Raw genomic sequence first — 20,108 nt, 5'->3', positions numbered from 1 at the left:
CTCTTTTTTCAACAAAACTCAAGTTTTGCTTGTCCAAGTGACTACAAACGTATTATAGTTATCCTGAAATCTGGCCCTCAAAATTACTTCATACAGCAGCATAGAAACATTTTTGTAACTTGCCGTTTGTAAATCCTGGGTGGAACATTCCGGACCCGTCCACCCTGGAACCAGAAATTCAAGCCCAAGGTCACCTGACCTTTCAAATTGTCCATCCTGCCTGCAGGCGGGACCAGAATATTTACACCCCCTTGTTTCTAATGCCTGGACGACATAGGTAAATACATGACGTAGTATTGGCCAATCAGAGTCAACTTGCCAACCAATCAGCACCCCTTTCCTCCTGGACTGAAATTGTTGTGATGGTTTGAAATTTTGTATTCTTGTGTTTGTCCCGATGAGTGCAAGCTTAAAAAGTTTTAGCAACATATCTCTCTTTTGCCCACAATATATGGAAACTATTTCCTTTCTCAGTCTTAGAATCATGGAAGGAGGCCATTTGGTCATCATTACCTGTGCTGGCTCTTTTGAAAGTGTTTTCAGATTAATTCCACATTCCTGCCCCTTTCCCCTTGGCCCTGTAATTTTTTTTTCATTCAAATGTACATCCTGTTCCCTGTTGCAGGTTATATTGGATCTCCTCTATAGCAAAAATTAAACTTGGTGCTTTTATTTCCAGGTGGATCGTGTTATCTTCTGCGTTTTCTTGGAAAGTGACCATAAGATCTACCAGGAGAAGATGCTTCACCACTTCCCTATAGGTGCGTTATTTAAATAAGTACAATTTTACAAAAAATAAGGTTTAGTCTTTGATACTGATGACATCGCTGGCGAATGGGGGGAGGTCTGAGATCGCAATTTCGCCAGCAAGATATTGCGATTTTCTAAGGGGATGAACAACTCACAAATGGGTTAGTTTAATCATTAAATGAAGGCCTGGCAATTTGGTCACACAATGTCCTTTATTTGGGTACGTAATAGCCTCCTTGGCCTCAAATGTTTGCACATCCTCCCTGTTGTCTGCATGGGTTTCCTTCTACAGTCCAAAGATGTGCAGGTTAGATGGATTGGCCATGCTAAATTGCCCCTTAGTATCCAAAGAAATGTAGATTAGGTGGATTGGTTGTGCTAAATTGCCCCTTAGTGTCCAAAGATGTGCAGCTTATGTGGATTGGCCATGCTAAATTGCCCCTTAGTGTCCAAAAATGTGAAGGCTGGGTGGATTGGCCATGCTAGATTGCTCCATAATGTCCAAAGATGTGCCGGTAAGATGGATTGGCCATACTAAATTGCCCCTGACTATCCAAAGATGTGCAGGTTAGGCGGATTGGCCATGCTAAATTGCCCCTTAGTGCCCAAAGATGGGAAGGCTGGGTAGATTGGCCTTGCTAGATTGCTCCATAATGTCCAAAGATGTGCTGGTAAGATGGATTGGCCATGCTAAATTGCCCCTTAGTGTCCAAAGATGTGAATGTTAGGTGGATTGGCCATGCTAAATTGCCCCTTAGTGCCCAAAGATGTGTAGGTTAGATGAATTAGCTATGGGAAATGAGTAGGGTTAACAGGGATAGAGTGGGTGAGAGGGCCTGGTAAAATACTCTGTCAGAGAGTTGGTGCAGACTCGATGGGCCAAATGGCCTCATCTGCACTGTAGGGAATCTATGATTCTATTCCATGGTATGAAATATACAAATTGCTGTGTTAGTAATGGTCAAAATGATAGGACAGCAACTTTGCATAGACAGAACTGAGAGGGCAATAATCAGATGTCACTTCTTATTTTGTTCTTGCGTTTATTAATGCACATTGCCACTCAATTTTACAATTCCAAGGTCTAAAATCACCAGTGTAAATGTTTACTCATATTGGCAACTATAAATCCTGTTAATATGTTATTAACACCTGATCAATTCTAACATCATTGACAATATTTGGCATGTATATATTTTCTTTTTTATTCTTTCACGGGATGTGGGCAATGCTGGCGAGGCCAGTATATGTTGTCCGTTCTTATTTGTCATTCGACGGAGTGGCTTGCTAGGCCATTTCATGGCATTGCTGCCTCACAGCGCCAGGAATCCTGGTTCAATTCCGGCCTCAGGTCACCGTCTGTGTGGAGTTTGCACATTCTCCCCGTGCCTGCTTGGGTTTCCTCCGGGTGCTCCGGTTTTCTCCCACAGTCCAAAGATGTGAGGGTTAGGTTGATTGGCCAGGATAAATTGGCCTTAGTGTCAGGGGATTAGCAGGGTAAAAGTAAAGTTTATTTATTAGTCACAAGTAAGGCTTACATTAACACTGCAATGAAGTTACTGTGAAATTCCCCTAGTCATTACACTCCGGCGCCTGTTTGGGTCAATGCACCTAACCAGCATGTCTTTCAGATTGTGGGAGGAAAGCCAAAGCACCCAGAGGAAACCCATGGGGAAAATGTGCAAATGCCACATAGACAGTGACCCAAGCTGGGAATCGAACCTGGGTCCCTGACGCTAACCACTGTGCTACCCAAATGTATGGGGTTACAGGAATAGGGCCAGGATGAAATTGTGGTTGATGCAGACTCGATGGGCTGAATGGCCTCATTCTGCACTGTCAGGATTCTATGATTTCAGAGGGCATTTGAGAGTCAACCACATTACTGTGGGTCTGGAGTCACGTGTAGGCCAGGCCAGGTAAGAACTACAGATTCCTTCCCCTATAGGGGGTTATGAACCAGATGTGATTTTACGACAATCAATGATAACTCCATGGTGACCATTACTGAGAATAAATTGAATTTAAATTCCACCAGCTACCATGGTGGAACTTGAACCTGCGTCCACTGGGCATTAGTCTGAGTCTCTCCAGGATACCGGGGAGAGTTAGAGGGGAATGCCACTACACCCAAAAGGACAAGGGCAGTGGGTGGATGGGAATGCCACTACCTGCAAGTTCCCCTCAGGGTCTCTCACCACCCTGACTTGGAGTGATATCGCCATTTCTTCATCATCAGAAGGTCAAGATCCTGGGATTCCCTCCCTGGCAGTGCTGCGGGTGTATCAACATCATGTGGACTGCGGCAGTTAAAGAAGGTAGCTGACCCCCACCTCCTTTGTCCTGATGAATGCAGGATGAAAAGCTTCGACAGCATGTGTTTTTTTTTAACAACACTCAAGTTCTGTTCCTCCATGTGACTATAAATGTATGAAAGCCATCCTGAAATCTTGCCCTCGAAATGACTTCACACAATAGCATAGAAATTTTTTTGCTATTTAACTCACCCCGGTAGTCTGCCCCAGTATGTGTGAATGGCATTCAAGGGGCAACAGTGGTGTAGTGGTAAAGGCACTGGAATATAATCCACAGACTCAGGCTTATGCCCAGTGGACAAGGGTTCAAATCCCACCCACAGCGGCTGGTGGAATTTAAATTCGATTAATATAAAGGGCAATTAAGGATGGATAATAAATGCTGACTACACAGTGGCACTACATCCTGTAAAGGAATTTTTAATAAAAGGGGTCTTACATCACAAAAAAACCACTTGAATGACCGTAACTCAAAAGGAAAATCCAACCACTAATTCAGAGAAGGTGGGGGTAAGTGTGGGAGCAAGACAATTTGGGTAACGTTGGAAATTAGGAGAAAGAAGAAAAGAAAATTCCCTGGAGCCATATACACCTGTCTGAAGCCATGAGTGACAAAGGTCTTGCATTAATATAGAGCCTTTCACAGGCCCTGGATGACCAAAACATTTTCACAGAATCCCAGAATTCCTGCTGTGCAGAAGGAGGTCATTCGGCTCATCGAGTCTGCATTGACTCACCAACACAGTATCTCACCCAGAAGCTTCCCCGACTGCGCCCGCTGCCCCTTCCCTCCCTCCAACCCCATAACCCCAGACATTTCCCATGGCCAATCCACTTAACCTACACATTTTTGGACACTCAGGGGCAATTTAGCATGGCCAATCCACCTAGCTTACACATCTTTGGGTGCTATGGAGCAATTTAGCATGGCCAATTCACCTAAGCTGCACATTTTGGGACACTAAGGGGCAATTTAGCATGGCCAATCCATCTAACCTGCACACCTTTGGAGTTTGGGAGGAAACCAGACACCCGGAGGAAACCCACGCAGACATGGAGAGAACATGCAAACTCCACACAGACAGTCACGTGAGGCTAGAATCGAGCCCGGGTTCCTGGCGCTGCGCCAGTGTGCAGCCTACGAAGCATCTTTTGGAGGTTAGTCTCTGTTAAGAAATGAAGACTTCTGCGGTTACATGCAGCTGATGTGACAACAGAAATAAATGCGTGTATTCCCTGGAAAATAATAAAGCTAAGCATTTGCTTTTGTACAGAAATACTAATATCGTCAGGGAGCAGAGTTTGTGCTATGTATCAGAGCAATTTATTCAAAAGGATGGCATTTGAAAATGGCTGTGACGCACAGCACAATATGCAACATCTGCACAAAGCTGGTAATCATCCTTACCGCTAATAAAGTAAAAGGAAACTCAATGTCTTGTGGAAAGAGATGCTGATCTCTGGAACCAAGAAGAAATATTTGTCATTGCTGCCGTTGCAGTGGCTGAGATTCTTTTTTTTAATTTAGTGTTTTTCATAGTGCACAGTAATTGCACAACTGAGCTATTTCGGTGAGTTAATTATTGGGTTTTTCATCCATGAGTGAATTCTTCCTTAAATTAGACAGTTTAATCGAAGCGTTTTTCCCTCTTCGCAAATCTAAATCTCTGCTGTCTGACTTTCTGATGTTGCCCTTTATTGTTTTACCTTTTGTTGACATGCAGAGCTTTAGTAAGAAGTCTCACGACACCAGGTTAAAGTCCAACAGGTTTATTTGGAATCACGAGCTTGCAGAGCACTGCTGCTTCCTCAGGTGAGTGGAGAGTTGGGTTCACAAACACAGCTTACATAGACAGGGATGATGGTCGGAATACAAGTCTTAGCAGGTAGTCAAGTCTTTACAGGTACGGACAGTGCGAGTGGAGATGTGTTTCCCACGTTGTCTGTATCTGTAAAGACTTGATTACCTGTAAAGACTCACATCCCAAGCATCATCTTGTAACTGTGCCTTTGTCTGTATATGCCATGTTTGTGAACCCAATTCTCGACTCATCTGAGGAAGGAGCAGCGCTCCGAAAGCTCGTGCTTCCAAATAAACCTATTGGACTTTAACCTGGGGTTGTGAGACTTCTTACTGTGCCCACCACAGTCCAATGCTGGCATCTCCACATGATGCAGAGCTGTAGATCAGTGTGTGTACATGTTGGGTGTGGGGGCTGCCAACTGTGATTCAGTGTATTTCATCTCATGACTTGCCCCCACATTCATCAGCCAACCCATCCATCCTTGTGATATACTACTGCCTTCCTACTCCAACTGAAAAGCAAAAACACTCCTTCCCCAACTGCATGATGCTTACCCGTGTCAGTCAATTGAACCCTTTTTTCTCCTCCATTCAAAATATTTATGTATCTGATAAAGAGAAACGTTCAAGGAACTTTGAAACAAGACAATCTACTTTGTGAGCTAATCACTCTGACCTCTTAACTGTGGTCTGTTTCTGCACTGAAATGTATTAAAGCAGCCAACTCATCTTCCCCAGGTTCCTGGAAGCCGCAGTGACTTGTTAGGATGTTATTGTCCTCATGTTTAAATTAATTAAAGCAAGATTGAACAAAAAGGGCTTGTACAATTGGGATGATTCTCCCATCCTGCTGCGCTAAAAAATCAGTGCAGCGGGCTGGGAGACTGAAGCATTGCCCGATCCGCAGGATCCGCACTGGGCGTCCAACCCCAAGTGTGTCTCCTGGCACTGTCAGCTCCGTACCAGAAATAGGTGCGAAACCGCTATGCAGGGGCAACAGAGGGTTGGGCGCCAGGTTGGGAAGTGCCCCCTGGGCATTGCCAGCCTGGGCCCACTGGCACTTCCCAAGGGCTGAAGTGCCAGTGCCCAGAGGGCATCTTGGCATTGTCCACCAGGCAAGGGGGCAGGGCCTAGGGGGTGATCTATGGGGGGGGGGGGGGGGGGGGGGGTCCTACCCTCACCCACTGATTTTCAGCATGATTTATGCTGGGTGGCATGGTGGCGCAATGGGTAGCACTGCCACCTCACAGTGCCAGGGACCCGGGTTCGATTCCGACCTTGGCTCACTATGCAGAGTTTGCACGTTCTCCCCGTGTCTGCACGTGTTTCCTCCGGGTGATCCGGTTTCCTCCCACAGTCCGAAAGATGTGCGGGTTAGGTGCTTTGGCCAAAGGTGAATTGCTGCTTAATGTCAGGGGGACTAGCTAGGGTAAATAAATAGGGTTACAGGGATGGGATTGTGGCCGGTGCAGACTTGATGGGCCGAATGGCCTCCTCCTACACCGCAGGGATGCTATGATTCTAGGGTACTTCTGCAGTGCACAGAGCGTGGGAGATTCTTCTCTGATCTCCCACTGAAAAAAAAACCAGCGAGATTTACTCCAGTTTTCCCGTGAATGCCGCACTTAGAATTTATCTGGGAGTCTCCCGTCTCTGCCTTTCCGCTGCCAAGCGTTTGTTTTGAGAAAATGTAATTTAACAATTGAGATTAATTTGGTTGATGGATGTTAAATAATTAGCAAAGGGAACTAGGGGCGCAAGGAGAAGGGATTCCTTCGCACAGAGAGTGGTGGGAGGCACGGTGCGAGGCGATAGGGTTGGAGCGTCAAGGGGCTTTGAAAAGGTACCCCGGTCACTCAGAGGGGGCTGATTTACGGGGGTAAGGCTAAGGTGCAAGCTATATTGGACAGCGTTTCAGAGAGGTAGTGCAGGCAAGACAGATTGATAGGCCTTCCTCTGCGCTGTATCATTCTAAGATTCTATTTGAAGCCTGTCCACTAAATACCAGTTTGCTTGGCACAGCAGAATTGATGGCTTGAGTGAAAATTCATTTTTTTCTCCAGCCCTCCAGGGCTCAGTAAATGAATTACATTCTTGTCTGCAGCAAATAAATTACCTTTCAATTCTGAGGGTCAGCCCACAGTAACCAAGCGAATCTGTTTAAATGTACATCTTGTGCAAAGGTGTTGCTTGTAGGAAGGAAATTTAAATTGTTCGTAAGGTAATGATTTATTTCCTGAAATGCCATTCTAATTGCACTCCCGATATATTAGGAGCTTTCTCCATTTGCTTCAAGTAATAACGATACTCGGGAGCAATCAACACTTGCCCATTATTGTTTTTTATTGTTCATTCATGGGACGTGGGTGTCGCTGTCTGGGCCAGCACTTACTGCCCATGGAGAGCAGTTGAGAGTCAACCACATTGCTGTGACTCTGGAGTCACAGGTAGGCCAGACCGGGTAAGGATGGCAGGTTTCCTTCCCTATAGGGACATCAGTAAACCAATACAATCACTGCAGGAGGCCATTCGGCCCATCGAGCCTGCGCCGACAACAATCCCGCCTATCCCCATAACCCCACGCAGTTACCCTGCGCGTCCCCCTTGACGCTAAGGGAGAATTTAGCACGGCCAACTCACTTAACCTGCACGCCTTTGGACTGTGGGAGGAAACTGGAGCACCCGGACGAAACCCACACGGACACGGGGAGAGAAAGTTGTCTTTTCCTGAGTACCGATTTTGCCCCGTTGGTGAAGTGAGCAGGAAAATCAGACCTCTTGCCCTGTCGCTGCTCACTGTGACATCGGACAATGCCAAACTGGCTTCAAAAAGATATCTGGGCATCACGCGATGGGCTGTTTTTTTCAGTTGTTGCACCATGTTATTTTTCTGAACTTCTTGGCAGTTGGTGCTTTGCATCGTGAAACACTCTACCTTTAAGAGCCCCCTCGAGTCTTCTAACACTTGCTGTGTACACATTGCAGAACCTCCTCCCATTACGTGAACGGATACTAAATGCCTTAGGTTGCCACAAAGAAAGCCTCCACTTTAAGTGTGTTAACTAATCAGCGACCAATTTGCTCACTTCAGACCCCCCTCTTATAGATGTCACACGGGGACACAGGTCAGTTGTGGAGGAGCTGTCACTGTCAGCTTGGGAAGTCGAGCAAGATAACGTGTAGCCGGTAGATTTATTACGAAATGCTTTCAGTCATCGCACTGTGCTTTTAGTTCCGAAGCAAGGCCCGGGGCCTTTTAACCTGAGAAGAATATTCTTTTGTCCAGCCAATACCATCTGTTGCCAGACTCGGGAAACCCCATTTGTCTGAACATTTAAACAACAAACACCAGAATTAACCGCTTTACTTTGATCAGAACTCTCCTGTGAGTCACCATGCTGGACTCCCTGCCGGAGATGGTGTTTTTCTATTTAGGCAACACTTTTCGTAGTCACCAAACATCTCAAAGAGCTTTCCAGTCAAAGAAGCTCTTCCTGGAATCATAGAATTGCAGAACCCCACGGTGCAGAAGGAGGCCATTCAGCCCATCGAGTCTGCACCAGCCACAATCCAAGCAGGGCCCTTTCCCCATAACCCCAGGTGTTTACCCTAGCTAGTCTCCCTGACATTAAAGGGCGATTTAGCATGGCCAATCCACCTAACCTGCACATCTGTCGACTGTGGGAGGAAACCGGCGCACCCGGAGGAAACCCACGCAGACACGGGGAGAACGTGCAAACTCCACACACAGCCAAGGCCGGAATCGAACCCGGGTCCCTGGCACTGAGAGGCACCAGTGCTAACCACTGTGCCACCCACCAGGAGGCAGAGTTTAGGAACAAGAGGTCTCCTTTTTAAGATAGAGATGAGGAGACATTTTCTCTCGCAGAGATTCATTAGTCTGTGGAATTCTCTTCCCAGAAATCAGTAGAAACTGGGGCACTGAGTTTATTCAAGGCCAGATACACAGATTGTTGATAAATAAGGCAGTCAAGGGTAATGGGAGATGGCAAAGTGAAGCTGAGCCACAACCAGATTAGTCGTGATCTTATTGAATGGTGCGGAGCAGGCTCGAAGTGGCCGACTCCTGCTCCTATCCCACCATTGGTCCTGGGGTTTGAGAAAAAGTGTGTAGATATTCCCAGTCCCTTGAAAATCGGAGGTGGTTCTTGGAAGAATTTTCATTGACAAGAGAATGGAAAGCTAGAATACTTGCCAGATAAACTCTAATATTGGCTAGGATTGGGGTTGTGCTTAAACAAGTGTTACAGATAAATCAGGATTGTTGAAATGTCAGAGCTTGTAGCTGCTCAGTCAATCCTACTGCATAAAATAAATCTCTTCTGCTTGACATTACATGCCTCCTGAATACCATTGAAGATGCTCACGTGACAATTGTTTCTTTCAAGCGTGGAAACATGTCTACAATGCCTTAAGCACACATGGACTGATTTGGAGAGGAGTGAGTGCAGAATGTAGTGTTACAGTCACAGCTAGGGTGCAGAGAAAGATCAACTTAATGCGAGGTAGGTCCATTCAAAATTCAGCAGGGAAGAAGCTGTTCTTGAGTCGGTTGGTACGTGACGTCAGACTTTTGTATCTTTTTCCAGTGGAAGAGGGTGGAAGAGAGAATGTCTGGGGTGTGTGGAGTCCTTGATTATGCTGGCTGCTTTTCCAAGACAGTGGGAAGTGTAGACAGATGGGAATACCTAAAGCAGCTGAAGCATTAATTAAATAAAGAGATATAAGGAAAGGAAACAGTTCAGATACAAAAGTCTGAGGTCACATACCAGCCGACTCAAGAACAGCTGCTTCCCTGCTGCCATCAAAATTTTGAATGGACCTACCTCGCACTAAGTTGATCTTTCTCTACACCCTAGCTATGACTGCAACACTATGTTCTGCACTCTCTCCTTACCTTTAGTTAGTTATTTATTTAGTTAAAGTTAAAGTTTATTTATTAGTCACGAATAAGGTTTACATTAACACTGCAATGAGGTTACTGTGAAATTCCCCTCGTCACCACACCTTCTCCATGAACAGTATGCTTTGTCTATATAGTGTGCAAGAAACCATATTTTTCACTGTGTACTAATACATGTGAAAATATTAAATCAAATCAAATACTTTGTTAGATTGGACAGTGTAATTATTAATACATTGTAGGAATATTTTTATAAAAAGCCATCTAGTGGCACTTTGATTCCAGTTTTCTTCATATTGGTAGTTGCCGAATGTAGATTTAATTAAATTGTATTTTATCTTCATCCAAGTTTGGAAAGTTCAAATGGAATAAAGCGTTTGTTCAGGAATTTCATGTACTCTGAAGTAATAGACTATGCTTTGGGATTTGTAGTGAAAAAACATATATCATCATTTATTCATGCCTCTAATAATGTGTTGCATATCTTTCAGGACATTTAAATCACTTGTTTCTCCGGGTAAAGCATTAAAGTTTTTCATGTTGAAGAGCTTGCATTGCAAAGTTCTAATGCTGTGTTGTTATATTCTGACTGACAGACTAGCCTGCAAGAGATACTCCTTGCTGCAGTAATCAGCTGAAGTGCCCTTCATGGGCACTTAGAAGATAACCATGGATTTGTCTCATTCAGGCAGTAGACAAGCAACAGACTTGATTCCACTAAACTCATGTTGGTGCCAGTTAGGGAAATATAAAGGTGAGCTTGCCACAGATCTCGCTTTCACATGATTTCTTTTTGTTCTCCAGATGAAGAAGATCTGCATGAAAACTCCCCATCTACAAAGAAGTATAGAAATAGAGAATCATCACAGAAAAATGATGATAAGATTGAAGGTATGAGATTTTTATTTGCAATATGTGATCCTAAGCAGTACCCCAGTGACCTGGTATAGGTGTTTATATTGGGGCGGTACAGTGTTTAGCACTGCTGCCTCACAGTGCCAGGGACCCGGGTTCGATTCCCAGCTCGGGCCACTGTCTGTGCAGAGTCTGCACGTCTTCCCTGTGTCTGCGTGGGTTTCCTCTGAGTGTCCCAGTTTCCTCCCACAGTCCAAAAGACGTGCTGGTTAGGGTGCGTTGGCCGTGCTAAATTCTCCCTCAGTGTACCCGAACAGGTGCCGGAGTCTGACGACTTGAGAATTTTCATGGTAACTTCATTGCACTGTTAATGTAAGCCTACTTGTGACACTAACAAATAAACTTTAAAGCTTTATAACGTACTATTGGAAGTGGGAACCTAATGCCTATTGGAAGAAGAATCTGTGACACAGTGCTGTCCGGGCAAAAGGTGCACAGCATTTAGTATTGATTATTAAGTGTTCATGAAATGTCATGTAGCTTTTTAGAATTAATTTATGGAACGTAGTCCATTGCTGGCTAGGCCAGCATTTATTGCCCATCCCTAACTACCCTTGAGAAGGTGATGGTGAGCTGCCTTCTTGAACTGCTGCACTCCCTGAAGTGTAGGTACATCTACACTGCTGTTAGGACGGGGATTCCAGGTATTTGATCCAGCGATAGTGAAGGAATGGAAATATGATTCAAGGTCAGGGTGGTAGAATCATAGGAGCCCATTTAAGGAGACCATTTGGCCCATCAGCTATGCACCAACTCTCCAAAAGGACATCATACTCTATCCCTGTCACCCCATGTATTTACCATGGCTAATCCCCCTTGCCAATACATCTCGAGACACTAAGGGGCAATTTAGCATGGCCCATGAATTGTGGAGCGGTACAGCGGCACAGTGGTTAGCACCGCAGCTCACAGTGCCAGAGAGCCGGATTCAAATCCGGCCTCGGGTCACCGTCTGTATGAAGTTTGCACATTCTCCCCATGTCTGGACGGGTTTCCTACAGATGCTCCAATTTCCTCCCACAATCCAAAGTTATGCGGGTTAGGTTGATTGGCCATGCTAAATTGCCGCTTAGTGTCAGGGGGACTAGGAAGGTAAACCTTTGGGTTACGGGGACAGGATCTGGGTGGGATTGTTGTCAGTACAGGCTCGATGGGCCGAACGGCCCCCTTCTGCACAGTCGGAGTTCTGTTTTTGTAGCGTGTGGGAGGAAGCCGGAGCGTCCGGAGGAAACCCACGGGGAGAATGTACAAACTCCATACAGACAGTGACCCAAGCCGGGAATCGAACCCGGGTCAAAGGCGCTGTGAGGCAGCAGTGCTAACCACCGTGCCACCTTAAGGCAAATCATGATGCAAGTTTCTGGAAAAGAGAATTAAATATTCAGCGCAAACAATATTATTATCTAGTAATGAATGTAGATCCCAGATGAAAACATGCATGGGATTAATAAACCTTAATCAAGGTGGGAAATGTGAAGTAATACTTCTACAAATTTCCGAAAAGGTGGAACTGTCCATGTATTGATTAACTTATTAAAAAAACAGAATAAATATCTACTTATGAGTGGGATGGAATGTTATTTATAGCATTACCTTCTGCTGCTGATTAATTATTTATTTGCAGTTACGAGGGCAGATAGAAATAGAGATGGTTCTGTGTGGCACGATGGTTCCTGTGGTAGCTGGAACGGTGACAATATTACGCAAAGGAAAGTAGGTGATCAGAAGGAAATTCTATGGCTTGTCGGGATTAAACACTGGTTCGCTGATCTGCCTGTGGGAGGCGGGAGAAATCACTTGCCTTGACAGCCAAATTGTGTATAGAAGCACGTGCTCATTGGGCCGAATGGCCTTTTATTGCTTTACATTCTCACCACCTCACGCTTTCAATCCCTCCATGGTATTGCTGTGGCTCTGGAGTTACGTGTAGGCCAGGCCTGGTAGGAAGGCAGATTTCCTTCTCGAAAGGACATTAGTGAACCAGATCTGTTTTTGCAACAATGGTTTCATGGTCATCAGTGGATTCTTAATTCCAGATTTTTTTATTGAATTCAAATTCCACCATCTGCCGTGACGGGATTCGAACCCGGGTCCCCAGAACGTTAGCTGAGTTTCTGGATTGAAGGTCTAGCGATAATACCACTAGGCCATCAAACACCCAATAAATAATGCACGTGACATCAATCCTGCTCACTTACAGCAGCATAGTCTCAATCATAGAATCCCTGCAGTGCAGAAGGAGGCCATTTGGCCCATCGAGTCTGCACCGACCACAATCTCACCAGGCCCTATTCCAATATCGCCACATATTTACCCTGCTAATCCCTCTGGCACTCAGGTCAATTTAGCATAGCCAGTCGGGCAGCACAGTGATTAGCACTGCTGTCTCACAGCTTAGGGACTCCAGTTCGCTTCCTGCTTTGGGTCACTGTCTATGTGGAGCCTGCACATTCTCCCCGTGTCTACATGGGTTTCCTCTGGGTGCTCCGGGGTTCCTTCCACAGTCCGAAAGACGTGCTGGTTAGACGCATCGGCCGTGCTAAATTCTCCCTCAGTGTACCCGAACAGGTGCTGGAATGTGGCGACTAGGGGATTTTCACAGTAACTTCATTGCAGTGTTAATGCAAGCCTACTTGGGACTAATAAAGTTTAAAACCTAACCCGCACATCTTTGGATTGAATCAGTTCTGACTGGGAATAGTAAGTAGGACCACTTTTATACAGCTTTGCTGGTTGGGTTTGTTAATAATCTATCTCATTGCTGTGTGGATTCAGTTTTTATTTCATGGGGCTTTATTTTTATACATGATCGATTGTGTTACAAGATGGCTGCTTTGTATGATTTAAAACAGGAGGATATGGAGCTATTGATTGGATCAGTTAAGTTTTTGTCTAAGTCTTGTGGTCAGTGTATGCTTTGTCAGTTGCTGTCGCTTATGTTTATTGCTGAGGTACAATGTCGTCTTGTCCCTTGTAACTGTGTTAAATTATTGCTTCAAGACTTATTGATTGCAATGTCCCCCATCTTACTCTTCTTGCATTTAGGACAGACCGCAATAACATAACTGAATCAGCTTCCACACTTGGAATACTCAATGCAATTCTGGCCACCCCTATTATAGAAAGGACATTATTAAACAAGAAAGAGAGCAGGAAAGATTTACTAGGATGCTACCGGGACTTGATGGTTTGAGTTATAAGGAGAGGCTGGATAGGCTGGGACATTTTTCTCTGGAGCGTAGGAGGCTTAGGAGTGATCTTATAGAGGTCTATAAAATAATGAGGGGCACAGATCAGCTAGATAGTCAATATCTTGTCCCAAAGGTAAGGGAGTCTAAAACTAGAGCGTATAGGCTTAAGATGAGAGGGGAGAGATACAAAAGGGTCCAGAGGGACAATTTTTTTCACACAGTGGGTGGTGAGTGTCTGGAACAAGCTGCCAGAGGTAGTAATAGAGGCAGGTGCAATTTTGTCTTTTAAAAAGCATTTAGACAGTTACATGGGTAAGACGGGTATCGAGGGATATGGGCCAAACACGGGCAATTGGGACTAGCTTAGGGGTTTAAAAAAAAAGGACGGCATGGGCAAGTTGGGCCGAAGGGCCTGTTTCCGTGCTGTAAACCTCTGTGACTCCATGAGACACTTTAGTCATGAAATGGGGAGTGTAAAAGGAGCTGCTTTTCTCAGGAGAGATCAGAGAGGCAGTGCTCCCCAAAGGCCGTGATATTTCAACAGGCTTTTCCCCGCTTTCTGTATCCCTGGAGTTTCATAAAAGGAAAGACAAAGTTAAGAAGCCACGGTTTAAAGAATTTACGGATTTCTGCTCAGTCCCACTTTGCACGATTGCTGTTAATCCGCCGGATACTCTCTCCGTTTCTCAGAGGCCAGCCTGAGCTTTCAGAGGCAGATCTTGAGACACAACGGAGTGGAATCTGCTCTGGGCCTCTCACCACATCAGCGCACGTCTGAACCAAGAGGCAGATTCATTTTTAATTGCTTCATTATCTGGCAGGAATGTATATGTCCAACTCCATTCCCCCACTTGGCTCTCTGATAAATTTGTGGGATCCTCTCCCTCCTGGGTGTAAAATGGATTTTGGGTAATTTGAATATGTTAATGAGGGGCCTGTTGACAGCCTCTGCATCATTAGTTACTGATCAATAACAGCAACAACTTATATTTGTATCATCGAATCCCTACAGTGCAGAATGAGGCCATTCAGCCCATCGAGTCTGCACCAACCACAATCCCACCCAGGTCCTATCCCCCTAACCTCACATGTTTACCCTGCTGACCCACTAAGGGTCAATTTAGCACGGCCAATCAACCTAACCCGCACATCTTTGGACTGTGGGAGGAAACTGGAGCACCCGGAGGAAACCCACGCAGTCACGGGGAGAATGTGCAAACTCCACACAGTCAGTGACCCAAGCCAGGGATTGAACCCAGGTTCCTGGCACTGTGAGGTAGCAGTGCTAACCACTGTGCCACTCATGTTTGATGTGCAGTCACAATTCTAATGTAGCAAATATGGCAACCGATTTGTACACAGCAAGCTCCCGTAAACAACAACGTGATAATGACCCAGATAATCTCTTTATTGTGATGTTGTCGCTGAGGGATGGATATTGGCCACCAGAGATAACTCCCCTACTCCTCTTCAAAATAGTGACATTTTGCATCCACCAGAGGGAGCGGGTGGGGCTAAAGTCTCAGCTGAAGATGGCACCTCTGACAGTGCAGTACTCCCCTGGTACTGCACTGAAGTATTAGCTTTGATTGGTCCAAAGGTGTGCAGGTTAGATGCATTGGCCATTCTAAATTGCCCCTTAGTGTGTAAGCTAGCGGGATTAGCAGGATAACTATGTGGAGTTACGGGAATAGGGCCTGTTTGGGATTGTGGTCGGTGCAGACTCGATGGGCTGAATGGCCTCTTTCTGATTTTGATTTAATTTCTTATTGTCACATGTATTAGTATACAGTGAAAATATTATTTCTTGTGCGTTACATAGATGAAGCCGTTCATAGAGAAGGAAAGGCGAGAGTGTAGAGTGTAGTGTTACAGTCATAGCTAGGGTATAGAGAAAGATCAACTTAATGCGAGGTAGGTCCATTCAAAAGTCTGACAGCAGCAGGGAAGAAGCTGTGCACTGTGGGGATTCTATGATTTTATGGCTCTTATTCTATGATTTCAATGTGCAACAATCCAATTCCCACTGGTAGCAGCATTTTATTTTCCTGTTTCCTTTTGCTTTTTAAACAAGTAGAAAGATCCGAAAATAGGTGCAGGAGTGAGCCATTCAGCCCCTCGAGCCTGCTCCACCGTTCAGTAAGATCTGATTGTCGTATCTTCCTGCTGAACTGGAACATAAAAGAAACTGAACTTCAATTCTCAAGCTGCCACGACAGGAGCTGAATTCATTTTCTCTGGGTTATCAGCACAGCCGGGGAGCCTGTAGAGTTCTCCTGGCAATTCCCGACGGAGTATCCCATTGCAGGCAAGGCTTGTAAACTCCTGCAGAATAAAAGTCAGCTGCTTGTAACTCAAGACAGCAGCCCCAAAATCCAATTATTTAGCATCCGAGACTGAGGGAAAATGCACAGGAAGCTTATGCTAAGTATATAAATGAAATGACCTCTCTGGATTCAGCAATATTCGTTCTCCTGTATCTAAGTGAGCATTGATATTCATGTGCAAGTCTTAGTGGGTGCTTGTACCATGATTACTCTATCGATCCAATTGTCCCTTATCTACTAGCACCACAGTTGTGCATAGTTGCTATTTTCATTACGATTTAATTTGTATTAACACAGCTGATAGACAGTGCAGGAGGAGGCCATTTGGCCCATCGTGTCTGCACCGACTCTCCAGCAGAGCATCTTACAGAGACCCTATCCTCTTAACCCCTTAAAAGCATGAAAAATAGCAACTGGTTAGGTGTTCCTATAGATATTACACTTGGGGTGAATGGGATCAAAGGTTATGGGGAGAAAGCAGGATTAGGCTTTTGAGTTGCACGATCAGCCATGATCGTATTGAATGGCAGAGCAGGCTCAAAGGGACTCTTTCTGCTCCTATCTTCTATGTGTCTGTAGGTCTTCAATGCAACTGTTGTCATGTTGGGCGGCACAGTGGTATGGCACTGCTGCTTCACAGCGCCAGGGACCCGGGTTCAATCCTGGCTTCAATGACTGTCTGTGTGTGGAGTCTACACATTCTCCCCGTGTCTGCATGGGTTTCCTCCAGGTGCTCCGGTTTCCTGCCAGAGTCCAAAGATGTGTGGGTCAGGTTGATTGGCCATCGTAACTTGATCTTATTGTCAGGGGGATTAGCAGGGTAAATGAGGATCATGGGAATAGTCCTGGGTGGGATAGTGGTTGGTACAGATTCGATGGACCAAATGGCCTCCTCCTGTACTGTAGGGATTCTATGATTCTCAGTGGATTGGCCTTGCAAGCTGCCCATTAGTGTCTCAAGATGTGCAGGTTCGGTGGATTGGCCATGTTAAATTGCCCCTTTAAGTGTCCAAAAGTGTGTGAGCAGCAGAGCTAAGAGTAAGATTCATGTACAACAGTAATCTCTATCTGTATATAGTCTTATCTTCAAGAACCCACAATATTGCTTCACCAATCCTTGTGTGTGATTGGCACCTTTACGTTGAAGAGAAGAAGAATGTAACAGAAACAAGTTCTGACGGAACATTAACTCTCTTTCTCCATCAACGCTGCCTGACCTGCCAAGGATTTCCAGAATATTCTATGTCTGTGAGGCATTGGGCTTTCGTGGATGACCCAAAGTGCTTTATAGGAGTACCTTATAAAGCGTAGCCAATGTGGTAATATAGGAAGTGCGGCAGCCAATCTGTGCACAGCATGATCCCACACGCAGCAGTGTGTCAATGACCAGATACCGTGTTTGAATGATGTTAGTTGAAGAATAACTGTTTGGAGATTTGGTGGGGGTGGGTGGGACACCCACTCTTCAATGAAACAGTGCCATGGGAAGTTTTCTGTCCACCTGAGACAGCAGATGGGGCCTCTGTTTAAAGTCTCATCCAAAAGATGTCACATCCAACAATGCAGCACTCCCTCAGCCCAGAATCTGATGCCCACTTCTCTGAATCATAGAGTTACACAGCGCAGGAAAGGCTCTTTAGCCCATCCAGTCTGCACCAACGATAGCTACCGTTAAAGTCACGCCAAGTGGGATCCAAGTTTAAAATTTATTTATTAGTGTCACAAGTATCTTACATTAACAGTGCAGTGAAGGTACTGTGAAAATCCCCTGTCTAGGTGCACTGAAGGAGAATTTAGCATGGCCAGTGCACCCTAACCAGCATATCTTTTGGACTGTGGGAGAAAACCTACGCAGACACGAGGAGAACATGCCCATACAGGGACCCAAACTGGGAATCAATCCCAGGTTCCTGGCTCTGTGAGGTAGTTTATTTATTGGTGTCACAAATAGGCTTAACACTAACACTGCAGTGAAGTTACTGTGAATATCCCCCCTCGTTGCCGCACTCCGGTGCCTGTTCGGGTACACTGAGGGAGAATTTACCTTGGCCAATGCATCTAACCAGCACGTCTTTCGGACTTTGGGAGGAAACCGGAGCCCCCGGAGGAAACCCACGCAGACACGGGGAAAATGTGCACACTGTGCGCAGACAGTGACCCGAGCTGGAAATCGAACCCGGGTTTGTGGCAACTGTGAGGCAGCAGTGGTTAGCACTGTGCCACCATGCCACAACCCTCTGACTCAGCGGTGGACTATCCAGTAAGCCTGACTGCGCAATCCAGGCATGAAAGCTTAACGTGGAGACCACACCTGCATTGAACTTGTGGCAGTAGCCAGTGGAGCATTGGAAATGTTGGAGGTACATTGTCTCCCTGCCTTGCTGTGGCCAGTTGTCTGAAGCCAATGGTCGAAGAGATATTATTAGGCAGGATCGCACAGCAACATCAGTACACAAGTGCCACCTACTGGATTATTATTTACTTTAAGCAGATTCATTGTGCTGCCCCAAACAATTCTGGAATGGATGATACAAGAATCGTTAACCTCCCCAGGTCATGCAGAAAAAAGGAAAGAAATGAGGCACCGACCGATGGTGAAACCTGCTATTATAGTCTGCTTTTTCAATATAAATTATACCCATCAGTTTAAGCACAGTCTTTTCATACCACATGCCAGCGAAGATGATTTTCTTCCTTTTCTGCTATCCTACGCTATTCAAATACCAGGTCTTGGCTGTGGTCCCATTTTCTGCTCCTCAGCACAATGATGGTGTCCGCAGCGAAAAGATAGAATGTGAAATCTATATCTGCGCTCCCCTTTAACCTGCCTTTCATCTTTGCCGACTTTGTGTTTTCTGCATGAATTTGCCCCGGTTTCCTGTTTAAAAGCCGCTCGGTTTAAAGGGGTATTAAGCAATGAGGAACGACGCAAGCGCCAACTAGTCATTGCCGGGAAGTTTGCGAGTATGGATATTGGGTGAAGGCAGCTTGTTTGAGATGCTCCCTGTGATTAAGTAACCCTCCGAGACTTACTATCCAGCCTTGCACTTGGAGAACATAGCCTCACGAGGAAGGAGAAGGGATTGCATTTGTATAGCACCATCCATGGGCACCGGCCATTGCAAGAAGCCCCTTTTTCCCGATGTAGGAAACGCAGCGGCTCATTTGTGCACAGCAAGATCCCACAAACAGTGATGTGATGATGACTGAGACAATGGGCAGGATTTTCCAGCCACGCTCGCTCCAAGGCCGGAAAATCCAATCTGAGGTCAACAGAGCTTTGCATGGCCCGTGTCCCGCCTGCCACGATTCCCATGGCGAGCGCGACGGGAAAATTCCACCCAATGTGTTTTTTGTGAAGTTGATTGAGGGTAAATTTGATTGCCATTCCAAGAATAATTCCATAGCTTCTCTTCCCAACATCATCGCAGGATCTTTAATGCCACCAGAGAGGGTAGTTTCTGTACATATGTTTTCTCTGATTTGATTTATTATTGTTACATGTATTAGTATGCAGCGAAAAGTATAGTTTCTTGCGAACTATACGGACAAAGCATACCGTTCATAGAGAAGGAAAGGAGAGGGTGCAGAATGTAGTGTTACAATAATTTGATCTGATTTATTATTGCCACATACATTGGTACACGTTGAAAAGTATTGTTTCTTGTCCGCTAAACAGACAAAGCATACTGTACATAGAGAAGGAAAGGAGAGAGCGCGCAATGTAGTGTTACAGTCATTGCTCGGGTGCAGAGAAAAATCAACTTAATGCGAGATAGGTCCATTCGAAAGTCTGACAGCAGCAGGGAAGAAGCTGTTCTTGAAACAATTGATTTGGTTTGATTTGATTTATTATTGTCATATGTATACAGTGAAAAGTAT

The 20,108-nt window shown here is 45.4% G+C and overlaps 1 protein-coding gene across 2 annotated transcripts in view; it reads left to right on the top strand.

The window, feature by feature from the left end:
• macrod2 (mono-ADP ribosylhydrolase 2) overlaps positions 1-20,108 on the top strand; it is an 855,710-nt gene that overhangs the window by 808,025 nt on the left and 27,577 nt on the right. For both annotated transcript variants that reach the window (XM_080200007.1, XM_080200006.1), the window contains exons 10-11: positions 680-761; positions 10,598-10,684. In XM_080200007.1, coding sequence (XP_080056133.1) covers positions 680-761; positions 10,598-10,684 — 169 coding nt within the window. The remainder of the gene's footprint in view (positions 1-679; positions 762-10,597; positions 10,685-20,108) is intronic.

The sequence above is a fragment of the Carcharhinus amblyrhynchos genome, chromosome 12 (genome assembly GCF_965287045.1).
Source record: "Carcharhinus amblyrhynchos chromosome 12, sCarAmb.v2.hapA, whole genome shotgun sequence".
Taxonomy (NCBI): Eukaryota; Metazoa; Chordata; class Chondrichthyes; order Carcharhiniformes; family Carcharhinidae; genus Carcharhinus; species Carcharhinus amblyrhynchos.
Note: the sequence above shows the minus strand (reverse complement) of the source record. Positions and strands in the feature narration are given on the sequence as shown.